Source organism: Melospiza georgiana, chromosome 3 (genome assembly GCF_028018845.1).
Source record: "Melospiza georgiana isolate bMelGeo1 chromosome 3, bMelGeo1.pri, whole genome shotgun sequence".
NCBI classification, from domain to species: Eukaryota; Metazoa; Chordata; class Aves; order Passeriformes; family Passerellidae; genus Melospiza; species Melospiza georgiana.
The window spans coordinates 71,355,231-71,375,209 of NC_080432.1; the positions used below are offsets into that span (position 1 = coordinate 71,355,231).

At 37.1% G+C, this 19,979-nt stretch overlaps 1 protein-coding gene across 1 annotated transcript in view; it reads right to left on the reverse strand.

Moving 5' to 3' along the window:
* The window catches only part of EYA4 (EYA transcriptional coactivator and phosphatase 4), a 121,832-nt gene that overhangs the window by 60,404 nt on the left and 41,449 nt on the right, over positions 1-19,979 (reverse strand). Inside the window, exon 2 of the mRNA XM_058019787.1 lies at positions 4,390-4,439. Coding sequence (XP_057875770.1) covers positions 4,390-4,439 — 50 coding nt within the window. The remainder of the gene's footprint in view (positions 1-4,389; positions 4,440-19,979) is intronic.

Consider the following 19,979-nt stretch of genomic DNA (forward strand, 5'->3'; position numbering starts at 1 on the left):
GTATCAAAATGAGACTAGTGAGAAAATGTGAAAGCCTACTTCTCATTCAAAAGTTTTAAAAAAGACTTTTAAGATGAAACAGAAACAGGAATTCATATCTTTTAAATCTTACTTTGTGGTGCACATAGAAGTGTGGGTGTTGAAAAACAGAACAGCAATCATCTGATGAACAGCTGCAATCCATGCTAGCAACCTCACTGAAGCCCATACTGAACTGAAATACTGGAGGCCTTTTTAAACACATAAAAATCCCCGTGCACTTTTTTGGATAACTGCTTTATCTGGCAACTTGATCTGTGCATATGATTCATAATTCATCAGTGATCATCAAAACCCCATCTAACTGGCATCAATGCAGTAACTGTAGTGCCCCTGATTTACACTCTTCTTACAGCATCTGATAAAGTTTTAAATGGAAGGATTTACTAAAGACTAGCTTAATTTCCTTTTACTTTGCTTTTAGATAATTTTTTTAAATGTGTAAAGGAAAAGCCAGGAAGAATGGATATTACTGGATATTACTGGAAATACTGGATACACAGATTTGTAGTAAAAATCAAGCAATAAAGTGGAGGGTTTCCTGCTCTATGGGGCTTAATTTTAACTTACTAATACAAAAATCCATTGCCCTTCTGTACATACACAAGTAATGTATTTTTGACACTATGTATCCTAATTATTCCTAAGTTGATTTGTCAGCTAACTTTTATCCCTAACTTACGAAACTACTCATCAAAACCTTCAAGTTTTCCCTTTCTTCCTACAGACAGCTTCATCAAAACATAAATATCATAGCTTAAAGAAGGAAAGTATGTGAAATATTCAGCCATTTTCCTTTACCCTTCCAGGAAAAAAAGAAACTGTGTTTAAATTGTCAGGAAAATCTTCATTCTGCTGCAGTCTTCCATCCTCCAGATGGTAAAAAACCATTATTTTTTTCCTACAATCAGTGAACTTTGAGGAAGCAATAGAAGACCCTGCTGATTTTCCATTTGCAATGACTTCCACTCCCTCATTTCATTTCTCTCCTCCCTATTTAATTTTATGGCCCAGAAAAAACAATACTTACTCTCATGCCTCAATTCCTGATGTGACTTTCATCTTACAGTGGAATCTCTGGCAGGCCTGGTGGTATCAGAAGGAGGATTTGGGGATAGAAGAGATGCATTCATCAAGCAGACTGCTATGTCAAAGAGAGATACTGCTGTGGGATGTGTGGCCAAATAGAATATGCTGTTGTTGAGTGTGAGCAGGAGTCTCAGACTTCATATTTAGCATTTTACCAGACTTCAGAATAACACATACTCTAGTATTTCCACAGGTCATATAGTATGAGGTTTTAAATGTAGCTTACAGGTTTCAGGGCAACAAAATTTTTCCTTATTAGAATTAAAATGCCTTTTTTATTGCTTAAGTAAAAAGGAAGGTTGTTGACAATTGCAAAGAAGTTAACTTTCAAGCACTGCACTAGACTTCAGCAATTTTTGTATGACATTGAATTTCACAAAGGAGCTGTTGAGCACACTCAGGATTGATACCATTTTAAAGTCACCTGTCAAAAAAGAAAATTAAGAGCAACGTATGTCTGTAGGCTCTGAAGACAGGAACTTCTCTCCCTAACCTTGCTAGTGAAATTGATACAGGGCCAGCATGTCAGAATTGTCCAACAAGCTGCTCTTGCCTGATCCAGACTTGTGGTGGAACAGTTGGCAAGTCCCAATTATTCACTGCCTCTGTGTCACACACCAAAATCCCTAGAAAGCATTGCATTTTGCATTACTAGATAACTATCCAGGGTTGCAGGGTGAATTTGACTTTTACTACAGAATTATAAAGAAAGAATGCCATAATATTGATACAGTCACAACACCACTACTGTAAGGTATAAAAGGTATATATATATATATATATTTACCACCACCTAGGTATAAAAGGAAGTATTCAGAACCCCTTCATAGGGACTTGATTAAAAAACTCACAAAAAACTATGACAGAATTTTTAAGACAAAGTTGTTTGTGAATTAAAATATCTGTCAATGATGAGTCATATGTTTCCTTTTGTGTTTACAGTTCACCTATTCACCATAACTTCAATTCTTAACTAAAGACCCCTCTCCCTCTGTGCAATTTACCTGTCTGTTAAGACAAGAAGCACTTTCTCTAAATAAATGCTGGGAAGGTTGATTTTTATTGCATGTATAGCTGGTCACTTGTGGAAAGCATTTTTTAACATGCTGCTTAGGTTAGTATATCCCTTAAAAATTTAGTAGTCACATCTGCAGTTTGACTGCTTCTTTCTAAAAGACAAACCCAGGCCAAGCAAGACAAAGAATCTGCTGATACACACATGTCACTCCAAGAATTCTCCTGACAAAGTTCCCACACCCAATTTAATTACTTCCCTACTGTAAAAACACTTTCCATCTGCATTTATTGTAATAGTTTCAAATCCAAAACTAACAGACTATAAAGCTAGCTAAATAAATGAATGATATTGGCCTTAGGTCCCAAGCCAGGAGCTATTCTGTAAGGCTGTGTGTCTCCAGCATTCATTTTTATGCTGATGTTTCATTTTATGTGCAGTGTTTTCACTTAAGCCTTGTTTAGAGAAGAATTACCTTGCTCCAGGCTCTGAAGTGTGATGTGCCACGCAGAGCCCTCTAGTGCTGCTCCAGCCCAAGGTCTGTCAGAGATTCCCCTCTAAGACCAAAAGTCACATTGCAACCAAAAAATCCCACTTCAGGCTGTATACACAGCACTGCATATGCTCAGGCTTGGAACATTAATTTCAACTCTGTCTGATATAATCTCCAACTGAGGCTGCAGAGCTCAAAATGAAAAGTGTTTCTGTTTGAAAACAGACGTCAAAAAATGAAACTACCAGATTAACTATTTGTAACATGGGTTCTCTTGCACATTCAGGAGGAAAAAAAAGTATCTTGTTCCTCAGACACAGCATAAAGAATTTAATTATAGCTTGTAAGAAATTTCCTGATATGCAGAGATAGTAACAGTACATTGCATTCAGGGTCCTCAGGTTTGTAGCAGTTTGTTTTCATCACTCTTTGATGAAATAACATCAGACTGGAATTCATAGATTTTAAAGGCTTGAGATACAATAGTCTCATTTGGCAATCACAACGCTTAAAACTACACACTTGTATATGAGTGTTATGCTATGCTGGGATTCTCCATGGTGTCAAAATAGTCAGAAAGAACTTGACTTTTATAACAAATTTTAATCCAAAGCACAGCAGATAAGTTTTTCACTTATAAGTTGTGAGTACTGAAGGGCAAAGCAGGTTTCCACTGAAGTCCTGGTCAAAACTGCTAGTGACTATGCTGAAAGTATATTTGGACATTGAAGTATCTCTTACCTTTTCAGCTCTAATCAAACTAAATGAAAATACATATTAATAACAGACATGAGCTAATCAAAGAAATTCAGATGGTGCACAGTGCAGCTCAAGGCACATACTATAATGGCCTTGGATGCTGCAGGTGACCCCCAGAGGATCCTCCTGCAATAATTAAGGAACATAGTTAAGATATAGGTAAGGATGGGTTTGGGGTACAAACCTTGAATTATTTAACTTTTCTGCAATGTTAGTGAAATGTCAGGTTTATTTTGTTGCTCTCCCCTCACAACGAAAGCTTCTGAGCTTTCATGACACTGAAATAGTCTTCTATACAGAAGCAAGGCAAAGACACGGAGTACTCACTAAATATTGAAGAAAACTATCCTCCAGTTTACTAACCACAGGAAGACACACATCTAAAACAGCTAGCTACTACTTCACTTGCTCAAAAATATCCATACAGGTACATGCATGTGTGAAGCATGGAAGTAAAATCTGTTTCCTTTTTCCCATGTACATGATATTGGAAACGACTGTGCTGGAAAGGAATGTATGGCTTTTTTCCAGCTTATGAACACAGCATGTTTTTCATATGTGAAAACAAAATGAAGTTTTGGTAAGGGCAAATCTTCCCAAATAAATAGTTAGTTTTCCACATTGGAAATAAAATATATTTTCAATAAACTTCAAGACTCAGATATGTAGAAATAGGATAACTGAAGAAAGTGAGATCTGTGCACACAGATTTCCCTACACTGTTTAATAGTTGGAATTTTTTTTTTTAGTTGAATGTGACCATTCAGTGCTACGCCATCATTTAAAGTCAACAACCCAGACTCTAGGCTGCATCTTTGACCGGGAAAAGGGAAAAATCCCTTTTCTAGAGTGAAAACCATTACAACTGATCCAACCACTCGTTCTTTGCAAAATAGAACTCCATGGCTCTGGTGCCACAAATCCACGGCACAGCTCAGCCTCGCTCTCCGCCACCGCACCGCAGTCAGTCGGCGTCGGCCCTCCAGCACCATACCTGGGATTCTGCGGCTCTGAACCATCGGACTCTGGACACGGCTTCTTCACCTGCAGGAGCAAAGCAGCGCTGGTTACTCTCACGTGAAACACAACTTCCTCTTGCTCCCCCCCCCATTCCAGCAGAACTTAAAGCGGATCCTGCTCTGCTCACCGGGATCTCTATAAAATATTTCCCGCACTTTACAGCAGCGGTTTGCTGTACTAAACAGTGTGTTTCATTATTATCCCATGAACAGCTGCCAACTGCACTTCCCCGGGCTCCATTAGTGGGTTAAATGTTCAGCTAAAATAGCTTGGGGAGTAGTCTTAACTAGGAACAAAGAAACCAAAGAACCAGGTTCCCCACTTTGAAATGAGAAAGCCATACTGTTCTCAGCTTGGCAAGAAATGTTTCCCCAATTGATACTGCTTCTGTTTCCTGCTAAAGCTCAAAATAATAAACACCAGGTTCTGGGGCAAAGCGCACCATTAGTTAAATAATTCATATGGTATTTTTAATTTTGTGAATCTGCTAACTGTGTGTTAACTATATTTTCCTTTTGTATCAATGAATACATGCACTGTTTTCACTCATATTTGCAATACATAAGTACATAAAAGGAATTTTAGCTTCCAATTTGATCTCCGCACTACACTGCTGTAGGCTGATTGGAGGTGATAAAATCCATCACTGTCAAAAAAACCTAGAATACTGTTCTCCTGCAGACTAGGTATCTCCTTGGGATCTTCATGATTTCCAGCAAAAATTTAATTGTACCTTCTGGTAATCTAAATTACTTGCATTTTCAGCAGAGGAAAAAACATTTTGCTCACTAGCTTGCTAATGTAAAATCCAGGGCTCTGTGGGAGGTTTCGAAGTTCCAGTTTTAAAGCCACCTAGAAATATCATTCACTGAGGCTCACTTGGTGTGAGAGACACAATAAAAATACCCACTCCCTTTACAACCAGCAAGTTCAATGACAAGTTTCAGGATACCTTGCATCAAGAAACTCTTCTATACTTTTTTGCTACTTTAAAAATATTTCAGGTGAAAAAAAAAATGACTTTGACTCACTTCTATTGAAGTTATTGACAAATGACAGAACACTCACCAGGCCCAACAGAAAAAAGGATTTGACTAATGCTAAATATTATATGTATATATAAGTTACGTCAGCTGAATGCCATGGAACATAACTCAAAGAGATGAGCCACTAATAGAGCATGAGACACAGTCAGGGCTCACACAAACCCAAACCTCACAGGCAGTATTTCATAAACATTCAGATGCAAACATCATTGCTATAGTTTTATGTTAACCACATTGTTATTAAAGTAGCGTAACATCTGAAGTACATTAAAATACTACAGATATATAAGCGTATGACCATCTGCCATGAAAAATGCCTTCAGAGTGCATTATATACAAACATGAGAAATAGTTATTCAGATTATTGTGTCTCCTGAGTGTGTCAGAGGGAACTGTTCAAAAAATATATTCAAAATCATTTAAGGACACTGAAATTACAACAGCCTCTCCTTGACAGGACGTGTTTAATTTCAGGAGCAGTTTGTCTCAACTGAGTTACAAAGGATTTGACCAGAAAAATAATATTTTCATTTAGCATATAAAATATAATTTAAAATTTTTGAAAACATAATGTATTTAGAGCTATAAAATACAATAATATAATTAAAATTATTAGAAAAAGAAGTATATGCCTAGTCGCTATATAGCATAAACCCTAGTAGATTTTCTTTTTCCATGTCCCTTTAGCATACTCACTGTCAGCATATTTTTATTATCTCCTTGCTCTTAAATTTACTGGATTTTATACATTCCTTTCCAATTTCTTTTCTGTTCTGTGATTGCCACCAGTAGCACTGTCTCTCACATTTGCACTGGGGCTCAGATCTCACTCCCCAAGACAGTTCAACCACTGACTTTAACCAGCTGCTGGAGAGTCTGTCACCCAGGCATCCCAACACCCTGTGGTGGGGAGTTACCACAGCAGCCCAAAGATAGCTCCAGCACACATTAACATAATCCAAGCACTTTTAATATACAGAATATATTAAGACCCCTGGTTTCCCTGGGCAGGGATGATGCAGTAATTCAGTACTCACAGATGAGTTTTCCTACCATAATTCACATGACTTCTACATTTTGTTTTGAACAACATTGCAAAGCAATCTAAATATCTGAAAGATTATGTTTTATCCATATAAATTAACATTAAATATTAAAAAAAAAAAAAAAACAAACAAAAAATTACCAACAAAAGCCCCAACTGATAAATTTCGATAAAAGTTGAAAGGTCACAGCAGAAAAGCCACTGATCAATTGTATCAAAAAGACTCACTTCCTGTGTGATGCAACAAACTTGGGGAGGAAAAAAAAAGTGAGTATTTTTTATTTAAGAATATTGCAATGAAAGCAAAATGCTTAAAAAGTGAGAGTATTTCAGATTTGTCACTTGGCATATAGATGATGCAGTTCATCCATGAACGCTATCTTAAGAAATGTGCAGAAGCACAGAGATTTGGCTTGTCCTCTGAGACTAAATGTAAACTTCATTGTGTATCTTTAGGTCCCTCCATGAGAAAAAAAAATTAATAAATAAAAATGTTATCTCTTAAAGGACGAACAGGCATGGGATTTTCTTTCAAGTGGCCATATGGAATCAACACTATTTCTGTTCAAGGCTACTCAAGTAGCAAAACAAATTCTGTTATTCATAAAATTATGCCACCCTTGAAGGTGAACAGAAAATCACTGTGAAAATGTCTGATCAAAGACTAAATATTGTTCCCTTTGTCTTCAGCTGCACTGTTTTACCTCTTAATCTGCCTTGCTGACTGTTTTCAAAATAATTAACTTTCACTAACACCACATTTATTTACATTCTCATGTGTTAAATGCTATAAAAAGAACCTTTTTCTTTACTCTTGCTCTGTTTTCCTTTCCCCCCTCTCTGTTTACACAGGTTTTCTCACCATTTTAGTTAAATGCATGTTGAGAATGATTCACAAGAGTAAGATTCCAGTTTCAGTTTGAATTCTGCTGAACTGCACTGAACTTTCCTACTCTGGTTGCCTGCTACAAAATGTTTGTAAAGTTTCAGCTAAAAACCTTCAAATACAAGTATTTGTGAAAACAGACTGCTGTGTTCATGTTTTGAATGTCACATCATTATGCTGCTGATTGGCTTCAGCACCTGAAAGTTGGAGGCAAAATCCCAAAACTGAAAGGGCAGGGAGAGAGTTACCAATACCCAGAAATGATAATTTCTGTGAAATGGTGTCCACATTTATTTCAGTTTGTAAGATTCTAAAAGGCCTGTTGGTGAACTCCTGCTGCAGTCCGGCTCCTCAATTTCTGAAGACTCTATCTGCATTGAATAATCTCCATCTCAAAGATGCTGGTGCTGAACAAGCCTTAGGATTACTTCAGAGTGCCAGGAGAACCCCATGCTGTCGGGAAATTTGACATTATCAAAACTCTCCCTCTTTGCTTAGCTCTACCCCCACTGTGCAGTGCCCTGGGTTCAGGGTGCCCAGGCAGTACCCTGAAAGAAAAAAACCCCTGTAGACTCAAATGAGGAGAAGAAAAACAGGGAGAAAAACCCCAAAAAACCAAACAGGGAGAGGGAACAGAAATCAGGGCACAAAAGAAGAATGGGCTCCCCATGGTGACAAAACTAGAGGAGAGCAGAAGCCAAGTGAAAAAAAAATGTGACAGATGTAGGGGTGTGGACAGCAGAAGAACACTGGGATTGGCTGAGATGGAACACCACAGTTTGCTCTCCTCTCTTCTAGATTTGGGCCTAACACTACAAATACAAGCCTAAGCACTCATCAGATACCTGTGAAACTCATTACAAAAGTCATGAGTGACCAGTCTGCCCAGAGCAATGGACTAGTTCTGCTACTCCAACTGTACAGAAGACCTAATTAATGATCCAAGCTGGGAAAATACACTTTGCACTTAGATGATTGTGTATAAATGTTACTTTTATGTAGAAAAATGAAAGTCTCACTTGGCTTAAACTTTTATTAAAAATCAAAGTTTTATTAAAAATCAAAATTGTATACAATTTCTACCTTCACCTGATTTGGTTCATCAGAATTCAAATATGAGCACTGTTAAAAGTGTCTGATAATCTGAGGTCACTGTGAAAAAGATATGCATTTATTAGGCAGCAAAAAACTGCAATAAAGGTATATGATAAATATTTACATGATGAAGGATTTTCTATTAATTGGGCTTTGGATGGTTCATGTTTAACAAAGATAGAGTGAGGAACATTAAAAGAAAAATCTAACTATGCATTCACTGGAAAAAAAGACACCCCCTGGAAAGCCTAGGATGTCAGGTAACAAGATCTGCACCATAACGTGCAAGAAGCTGAATTTCCACAGGCCATATTAATTCTGGCATTTCCTTGCTTCTGATGTTTTTCTTTGCAACATTAACATCTTTTAACATGGTTTTATTGGACCCCATTACACTAAATGTTAAACCATGAAATGGTCCTGCTCTATGAGGTGTTCTCACACACATACACACACTGGTGGTATTAAACTCGTAATGTAACACAGGTGAGAAATCCCTTCTAACACTTACAGCTGAAAAATCTTGCCACATCAGCACTAAATTATTCTGGCAATGAATTTGCTGAGTTCCCTCATCTACTGCACCAGTTATGGCCTTGTGGATCCCTCCTAAATCAGTAGGGATGTAACAGGGCTGAGTAGAGCCTGCAATACTTGGGAGGAAGCAGCTATGCATGGTGGAGCCGTGGAGATTCTAACATCAAGGAGACAAGAATGAAGAAAAGTACTTTTTGCAGACCCAAGGACAACCTCAAATCACATCTTTGTGCTTCCTCAGCCTGTGTGATTGCTCTGGGGTATGGGCAGAGCAAGTGCACTTCGACTGCCTGGATGGTTCCCTACAGCAAATTACTCTGGAGGGAGTTGACCCATCTCTGCTCGCTCTCCAGGGAAGGGACTATGTCTGTAGAACAACTCCAGGAGAGGATGGCACAGGCAGGAAACAACTCGATGGGAATACCAGGTAGAAGAATATGACTCAGGATATTGACACTGTCATGAGTATGAATAGTAAAGTAATTCTCCTCTGATGTTTTTTAGATGCTGACTTTGATAGTGTTTACATGGAGTTGTATAACCGTCTTGACAACAAAAAAACCTTAATGGAGACTGTCTTTACAATGCCTTTGTACACATCATTTGCCAAAGATTTCTTTTGCTGCCATGATGTCATTGATACCACAAAACAAATAATGTCATTTGCTTGACCAACAAAAAACAGGGCAAGGTTTTGCTTACAGATACAGCTCTGGGACTGAGTCACAAATTGTAGCCATGCAGAAAATCTATGTGTTTTCAATTTAATTTAAGAAAACCCACAACAGAACAACAAATATTCTTGAAAGTGAAGCAGTTTTTGATGGCTGAATTCAAACAATACTCCAACTATGTACGTCCTGTGAAGACAAAATCTCTGCAAAATCAAACATATGCTGAGTAGACCTAGAGAAACATATGAAAAGAATTCTAAATAATCCCAAATTCTGAACTGATTTTTTCACAGCAATTCACTATTCTGCCGCACTTCCATAAACCTAGTGACAATATTAAAATTATATAAACTTTATATTAAAATACATTTTAAATGGAATTAAAATCCATATGGAAATGTAAATGAAAATGTAAGACTACACAGTTGTGCACAAGCAAATTTTAATTACATTTCTGGTGTAGTTAAAAACCCAAACACTGATGCTACTGTTGAATGCAAGAACTTGAAGCAATAGAAAATTTATTTTTTCCCCCTATCTTTCACAGTGCCAAGACTGTACATAGCTGTATTTTACTTGAATCACACCCTGAAGTAGGTTTGTCATATTTCAGCAGATCTGAAAACAAGAATTCTGACAATGGAAGAATGAGTAAAAATATGCTACATAAATTGATTTAAAATTCACTGTTCAAGGAGTTTTTCGGTTGTTGGTTTGGTTTTTCTTAATAAAAGTCTATATGAGCTAGCTCTCTAGTGGAAACAACATGTCTGCTCACCACCTAAACTATGTTTAGCTATTCAGTGGTCTCTTCTCTTTTCTTAGTAATGAAATCATTCGTTATGCCATCAACTACAATTGACAACTCTAATCAAAACAAGATTAAGGTTTGATTTTTTTAAAAGAAAGTATAGTGCAAATTATTTAAAAGTTTTGAGTATGAAAGCAGACTGCGATGCTGACCTTTGCATTTTATGTAACATAGTAGAGGAGACTTCATATTCAAAGACATCAGATATGTTTCCATGCCTCTAAGGGGTGAGAGCAAGGTATGGGAACAAGAAAAGTCAGTGCTGTTCCACCATCACTTCTGTTTGCCATGCAAAACTTTCCTGAGATAGATTTGTTCTTGATGAAATGCATCATGAAATTACAGTAGTCACTCTGGCCAGAACCACTTGGAGATGTACACCTAACTTCCAAGGAATACTAATCCAGAAGGGATATATTTAGTATTAAATACCTACAATTCAGGCATCTAAATCAGGCTTGTCACATAGGCTTGTCACATAAGGGCTTCCTTTACATCAAACAGAAAGATACAGATTTATTTCACTTAGTCATCCATTTCAGGCAGAGGGGAATTACACCAAATTAACTGTGACTAATGGCTTCTACTCTCCACTTACCTGCTGAAACGCAGGTACTTGGGAAACACTGAGGAAAATAAATAGAGCTGCAAAAGAGAGAGGAACAAAGCCTGTGTGCCTCATTACATCCTCCATGAAGTCTTCTTTGTTGGCAACACTGATTATAACAATGGAGAGGGATGTCTCCCATGGAAGTTACATGCTTTAGAGCCTCAGCTCCTTTGAACCAGTCACTGAACTTAATAATTTTAAGAAGGAGATATGTCTTAAAAAGCGTTCAGTAATCTTAAATGTTTCCACTTCTTGAGATGACAATCTTCATGACTCTCACAATGTTTTGGGTTTTCTATACAAATTGCTGATGAGAACAGTATGGACAAACCAGGAACCAGTCCATGGACAGCCCAAAGAGCTGCAAAGAGGCACTGCATTTCATTTAGGTCTTATTTTACCAGGCTGGAATGATGAGCAGTGACACACTAGAGCTCTTGCTGGTGTGCACATTACATACACATTGAAGTTAATTGGAATTTAATCAATCCAGGTAAAGGCATTTTTCATATTTCCAATGAGACTATAATGCTCTTTTTTTTGGGCACACTTTACAGTCTTACCATTGACACAAGCCTTTGTAAAGCATAAATCAGAAAGCTTTATATAAATAATACATAAAACTCTGTTTCTATTGAGAAGTTTTAGAGAATGAAGGTATATTAAGGTGACATGATTGATAAAATCTGAGACAACTTTAACTCCTCAAGTTTCTTATTCATATGCTATCGTTGGGGACTAAACATTCCTTCCTTGGTAATTTCTTGCTTGTGGAAAGGTTTCCTATGTGTTTGTTTTTGCAACATGACTAATGGGTTCAAACAGTCCAGAGCTCTAAGCGTTTTTAAAATCCTTTATACCTGCAAACATTTTTAAAACACATTTTAAACTGCCCTTGGCACAAGTGCACTAAAAATATCAGAGGGTGTAACAGCGTAACAGTCAAGTCATAATTTAAGCGATTGGAACCTGTAAAGTACTAACTTGTACATTTTGAAAAGCATTTATGCATGCACTGTGGGAAAAACTGGCATTCTCTTTTTCTTTTTGTTTGTTTGTGTACAATAAAAGAAGGAAATAAGCCTTCCCTTAAATGGTGGGTCAGGCAGGGCAAATGCCATACTACAATGGCACTTTTTGTTTCAGCCTGAGTTACCTAATAGCTCAGAGCTCACAAAATGCTTTTCCCTGCAGCTGGGAGGGTGGGCCTGGCTCCCTTTGAAAAAGAAAAGAAAAAAAAGAATGAAAAGAGGGAGAGGAGAGGAGAGGAGAGGAGAGGAGAGGAGAGGAGAGGAGAGGAGAGGAGAGGAGAGGAGAGGAGAGGAGAGGAGAGGAGAGGAGAGGAGAGGAGAGGAGAGGAGAGGAGAGGAGAGGAGAGGAGAGGAGAGGAGAGGAGAGGAGAGGAGAGGAGAGGAGAGGAGAGGAGAGGAGAGGAGAGGAGAGGAGAGGAGAGGAGAGGAGAGGAGAGGAGAGGAGAGGAGAGGAGAGGAGAGGAGAGGAGAGGAGAGGAGAGGGAAGAAGGGAAGGAATTAGTTCCCCATTCAGGTCTTCCAAAGGCCAAAAGTTTGGAAACGCCACCAGCCTGGAGCTCATTTATCAACAAATTCAGATTAATGAAAAAATACTAATGCACTAACACTGGTTTCCCTCATTCTCTTTTCTTTCTCTCACATTATTTTCCTAGCTCTCTCCATCTGCCCCACCCCCATCACATCTTAAAAAATGCCCACACCAACCTAAATACAAACCTTTGGCTTTTTTTTTTTTTGCCTTTTCAAGTCAGCACTATATCTCAGTGAGGCTGAATCTGCAAGTATACCCTTGGTGTCTTTCTGGTATCTCCAAACTGGCAATAGCTAGAAGATAACACTCTTAATCTAGACATGGAAAATCCTTACTGCTTTTACTTCAGTTATGTTCCCATGATGTCCTCCAGTTTTGTTGCAATTGCAGAATTTTTATTTAAGTGTTTGCTTTTTAAATATCAGCATTCCCAAATACCATTGATCTCTTTTCAGGCAAAAAAACCCGAACATACTGAAATGCAGGGAAAGTTATGCTGTGCAGTGTTTTCTAGATTTCGCCTTGTGATTCCTCAGCTCCACAGAAATATTGTAAGCAAACTAGGTGCATCGAAGCTGCTTTGGAGGTACCATTTAGTATTCAAAGGAATACCAAGTCATCTCCTGTTATATGCATAAAATTCAGAATCTTCTCAGAAAACCTGAACTTATTTTCTTTCCTCCTGTTTTTCAAAACCAACCAGGGCCAACAAATGCAAAGAAAAAAAGAGTAAACTTTGAAGCTGAAATTTAAAGCAATGAAAGTCAGGAAGTTCAAAAGTTAATGGCTGTGTTAACTTGGCCAGGTTGCAAATAGATCATGCAAATACTTCCAGCTATTTTGTTAAAGGCCTATAGTACTGTGCCATAAAGCATAATAAAACATGCTGTTTTCTTTTCAAGTGGAAACCAACTTGTATGAGGAACAGTACAGTGTATTTCTACTGCTAATGCTGGCTTCTCCACCACCAGTCAAGTATCTCTGCCTCAAGGCACATTTCTGTTCTGACAATGCTGGTGTCTCATTGGAATCCAGCTTCCCCTTAGCTCACCCAAGAGCTTACGTACTGACTCGCGCAGGAACAAAGGACAACTTCTCTCCTGACTCGTTTGCCTCACCAGAAAATAATCTGTCTTTCCCCTTGAGATCAAAGAACACTTGTCACAATTTTTCCATCCCTCACTTAGATGAAATTTAAACAAATGGCCTTGTCGATCATCTTCTCCTTTCTGTACTTCACTATCCTGGTTTTTACCAAGGAGCATATTGATACCCCAGTGCAGTAAACAACATGATCTCACATCTCTCAAATACTCATCCCCACTACAGATGACTAAATACATACATGTAAAATATTCTGATTTAGCAAAGAATTTATTTTACTATCCTTGCACTCTTTTGTTTGTCTTCTGTGTTTTAATATACATATTGCAATGTGCTAAGGTTAAAGGAGATCAGCCCCCAGAAATGGTGTCTTATTCTTGCTCAAATATGTTGTGTTTCTTAGCTGCATTGAGAGCTAACCCACCAACGCTAGGTCAGTGTTAAGTAAGCAAGGTCTAAAAAACCATCAGTTTCACTATCCTCTCTGTCTTGGAGAAGCATACTCATCAGCTGCATTCTTCATCCCAGAGTTAAAAGGACTTTAAAGGATTTAAGGACAAGGATTGTGGTTTTGAACTATATTCAAAAAGCTCAGGAAGAGAAAAACAGCTCTAATGTGTTCACCATGCCCTTACTTGATGCGACCTTTGTACTAATTAGTTTTCAAGCACTGAAGTCTTCATAGAAGTACAACCTGTTTAAGAATGAATGAATACCTGACTCAGATCCTGGTCTGACAGAATGGGATGGAATAGTTTGGGCACACTGAAAGCATTGTATATGGATTCAGGTACATGACAACTTGATTTATTGGCAATCCAGAGTTCCTAGCTTGAGGTTTGAATTATTCCAGACAACATGGTAAGCTCTTCCTATGAGCTCTTCCAAATTTAGCCACTTGTTCAGTCGTGCCAATTTTGCTCAGATACTTTTCAGCCAACTTTTCTTCACTTTTCTTCACTTCACCCAAGCTGTATGAGCCAGATGTAGCGGTAGAAGAGCAGTTATTACCTGCAGTGTCTGCCAGCATAATCCACCCTGTGTGACCTGTCTATCATACATATGCCATACAAAATCAGAGGTAACATTGCACAGCTCCTTCAGAAAAGGAGAGAAACTACTGCAGATTTTCAGTACACTTCTCAGTGTGCAGCTAGTAAGAAGGATTCAAGTCACTTCTGTATTTTTTGGATCCTTCTTCATCTCTCAGGAGAGACAACCAAATTCAATTGAGTGTTTAAGTGACACAAAGTACCAAAACAATGAGAAAATGAAACTGAGCATTATTCACAGACAGTTAAGAAGATCTGACTTCTTCATTATCTAAACATTGATAATTTTTATCAGTAAAAATACCTGTTATTCACTGTGCTCCTTCACAACTCTGAAAGGCAAGAGCACGTTTGTGCTGGGTGCGTATGCAGAGACCCGAAGATGCAAAGAGGCCCTTTGTGACCAAGTGCAGTGACTGCAGAGTGAGATCCAGTTCTGCCAAATTCTGCACAGCTTCAGCAACAGCTGCCTGAGGTGCTGCTGTATTCACTCCTCCAGCAAAAGGCATTCCCTGAGCAGAGGGGTTGTCAACCTTAGGACAAGCCCACAAAGATTTAAGCTTAGGCCTAAATCAGATGGGGGTGGTTTGGCCTGTTACTGTCAGTGCAACAATTCAGAATAACGAAGGTGGGTCTGAATACACCTTAGTAGCACAGGAGGCTCAATTAATGCCAAGAAGCAACAGGTGGACAGAGCAATAAGACAGGTTGGAAGGAGATGAACAAGGTAATATGAGCAGGTAACATGAACATGATTTTAGCCCAGCACCTGTCTACCTATTAACAGCTGGCAGAGTCCTGTAGGCATTGTGGAAGATGGGAATTATGTTAAAACAGTACTAAAATAAAATAAAACTGGAAAAAAGCCTACCACAAAGCCCCAACAATAAAAAGGGTTCTGCTCTTCTGCAGTAGCTCTTCTCCTGGTAGTAGATCAAAGGTATTCAGCTATAAAGATCTGACTTTTCCACAGATAATATCTATAAATCTGATCATGATCAAATAATTTGGTCTATGAAAACAGCCCAAGCTGAAGTCATCATCTAAGTATACAACACTAGTATTTTTGCACAATGCACTGAGGCTATTCCAATTAAAACCACCTGCTTTAAATGCATGCAAATGACTATGCTACAAATAATTTTAAAAAATGTGTTCAAAGCTTTTGAAAAAAGTGGAAGAAGAAGGTAATAAGTGCACACCATAGCTTAATTAGAGAATTACCAAGTAAATCTCCTGTACCCTAACAGTGAACAGCTGTGCTTTTTCCTAGCTTCATACATTTCTGAAGCTAATTTTTTTAGAATTTTAGCAACAACTTCTAGCAGCTGTTCTTAAAATTATAAACTACATCAGACAACTAAGAATTTCAGTCGCCTATTCGTCTCATAATAAGGATGCAAAGGATTATTTGTATTCCAAACTACTTGACGGTGAAAATTAAATAATCAGGTTTTTGTGGTCCAGATATTATCCAACTGGTGAAAAAATAATTTTTTAGAGGTCAGATAAAAGGACACACTGCTGCCGTGTAAAATCTCACAAGCACTGGATATAAACTAAAGACCTATTCACATGCATTTGTATCATCAGGGAACCAAATTTACTTTGTTTTTGGTTACTTTAATTTTCAGTGCTTCTGGAACATGTCAGTAAAACTGAAGAAAATGCTGCTCTTCTTCGTTTTTGCCCTTTTTTTTTTAAGGGATATAAGGAAAAGAATAATAATTTAGCAAAGGCAAACTACAGAAAAAATCCTTTCTACTAAACACAGGAAAATATACTGCACATACTGTGCACTATAGCTACTATTTGCTATTAAGCATCACAGAAGCAAACTCCTATGTAGTGAGACCACTTTTTATACATTTGATTTAGATTTGATTATTCAAATATTAATGAACATTTACAATTCAATTTTTACATTACAATTTAAAACCCTGTTAATATTGAAGGGTTAAAATGTCATTCAGAGAAATTAATCATAAAAGGATAAATGATTAATAGCATCTATACTCAGGAATACAACATGCATTTGGTTGTATAATAGTAACGACAACACCCACAATTAGAAATCACAGTAAGAATATTTAATTTTGGTTTTGCCACTTGCATTATGCTGTAGTTCTTAGCACTAGTCAGAATAGCTTATTTACAGCATAAAGTATGTAAATAAATCTCAAACTATCAGCTAATAATATATTTTTCCTTATTAGCCAAGGGGGACAACGTCAGAGGCAATACAGCTCTTAAAATACTGCCACAAGAAGGAACCACTTGACAGATCACATTTCAGCTCACATGTAGGCCAATTTTGTCTCTTTTTTCAGGTTTGAAAATTTCACTGGTAATATCTCACTATAGATCTTTAGTGTATCTAAAGAGATTTTCTTTTATTATTATTATTTTTAATACTGCTATATTAAAATTCATAATTAGAAAATATTTGAAAGAATGTTTTAATTTTAAAGGTGTTTTATATACAAAATAGTTGAACTAGTTTTCCAGAAGCAATCAATTAACTTGTCGGGGTTTGTTTTTCCAAATTCATACCATTTTGTTTATATTTGCTGTCCTCCAGTAAATTCTTTAGCCCGCAGGCAATTACTTGGAATAAGGAATTCTTCCAATTTATTTTGGATGGTTTTATATACCCATCTCAAGTATTAAAGAAAAAAACCTCTTTATTTTAGGAAAATATAACAACCAAGATTCCCTAAACCCTCAAAGCTTTCAAAACAAAAATAAAGAGACAGTTCATAGTGATGGATGAATTTCACGTACCCAGGGCAATGCCCAGGAGTTACAATAAGATACAATAAAGTACATTTTTAATGCATCTGCAGCCATTCTTCCCACAAGACTCTCTGCATTCACCCCTGTTGCAGACAAGTGAGCAAGCGTCCTTTGTCTCCTTTGGCTCAACATGCCAAATCTCCTGCATCTTTCGACTGTCCTCCCTTCTCTCCTGTCTCCCCAGTCTGATCCTGGAATGTTTTGGCCATGAGGTTAAGAAAGATTCCCCCATTTATCACAACCTGCCAAGCACAACAGGGTCACAGTCCCAGCCCCAGTGCTATCACTTTGCTAATCCAGCCGCGGCACAGGCACGAAACTTCAAAGATATTTTGCCACGGGCAAAATTTAGTCCTTATTTGCTTTAAAATCCAAGTATCAATCAAGTTAAACTGTGCTTCAGTGGAGCTAACAGTTTGAATGTTCAGAGCAACATGGACATTTGGTTCTTAGCTGTGGCTCTAATTGAATGCAGAGCTCACCTGGGATAGCAGTATAAATACGTCAAGAACAGCAAAAATCTCATAATGGGACAAATTCATTTTATCCACAAGAACACCCTTGTTGAAAAGAATTGTTCAGTCATTCATGTAAACACACAAAAGCAACTTCTGGTGCATATAATAACTTCTGTGTGCAAATAAATACTAATAATACACACAGAATCTCTGTTTATGTTAAATCACTTCAGATTATTTTGCCTTCCAAAGGTTTTACTATGAGTTATGCCAGATGAGCAGCCAAACTTATGTGATTATAAGGGTAATTTAATGACTTATAAGTCATGACTTATCCCTGAAATTAATGTGAAGAACAATTACAGATTTACTATGAGAACAAGAAAGGAATTTTCTTCAATATCTAGGAAGCAAATCACCAATTAAATCAGCCTAGGTAAAATAATATGTGAATTTTACTATCCTGGGATTCTGCCTGGGATTTCTGTTCAACCTAATGCAAACAATACAATAATTATATTTTTTAAATCAATCCAGGTTCTTCTTCAATGTGTATTTTTAACTGTATCCTTCTGGGGCTAAAAAGGGATCCATCTTAAAATCAGCTTTTAAAAAATCTTCACCTTTTCTGCAGATATTTACTTATAATTGAATACTGTTTAATTATGTATTAATTCAGAGCAATGAATGAATATTGCAAAGAGAAATAAACCACACAGATATTATCTTTCCTGTTAAGCTATTACTGAAATGTATATTATTTCTTTTTTCCAGCAATATGATTGATAATATCTTTAATAAAGTAAAACATAAAAGGAAGCAAGTAGCATATTAGCTACAGCATTAAATTCTGCAAATTGCTTACACACTTTTTGTATATAAATTTAATACAGCCATGTCTCCCTTTATTTAAAAATACTGAAACAACATGTTAGGTTTTTAATCCCTTGCTAATAACATTTACTAAGTAAGTTTTACAATTCAAAGCTTAAAAGTGAACAAAGTGCTAATTATTTCCTCTATTCTCCCAAAGCAAATGCAAATTCAATAAAATTTACAAAAAAAAAAAAAAAAAAAAAAAAAAAACCAAAAAAAAAACAGAGAAAAAATATAAAAATGATAGGTAAGCATGTGAACAAGACAGTATGCAGTGTGGGTTTTCATCTGCTTCTTCTATTTAACAGTATGTTCAGACATTTCACTAACCACATTCTGTTAAAGAAAATAACCTTGACTTCTCATTTCTGTAACAGATGAATTAGCTTCCTCGTGTGTGCACTCTGACATGCATATATATGTGCGTGCGTGATCGTACGAACATACAAACATACAGATGTTTTCCAAAGCCAAATTCAAGTTCTTTTGCTTGATATTATCCACATTCACACAAGGTTGCTGCTATTTGATTTGTTATACCATTTAACAAGATATACCTTTTTAAATCTCAAATTATATTGGAAAAATGCTTTGACAAGAACTATTTTTTAATTCAAGAATTTAAAACATTACTTGGTTTATATACCCTTTTCAAATTTACATTTGATTTACTTTAGAAGAAATTGTAATGGCACAAAAGTTACTGAGACAGTCGAAAGCTGCTTAGCTGGAATGTATTTCAGAAAACAGTGAACAGACCAAGAAAAGAAAGATGTAACTGGATCCTGCTGCTTGCTGCTTACCAGACCACAGGCACAAAAACTGAAGAACTTACTGGCTGTAAGAATTTATATTTTTCTTCCAGAGAGGTTCCCTACCTACTACAGATGCCTAAGGCTGTAAATGCCTGTTTACAGCTGAACCAAACTGCCTTGCTCTTTCTTTCCTGGGACTTTGCTTGCTGCTCCAGGATAATAAAGCAGCACTCCCAGAGTGAGCCCTGGCTGAGTT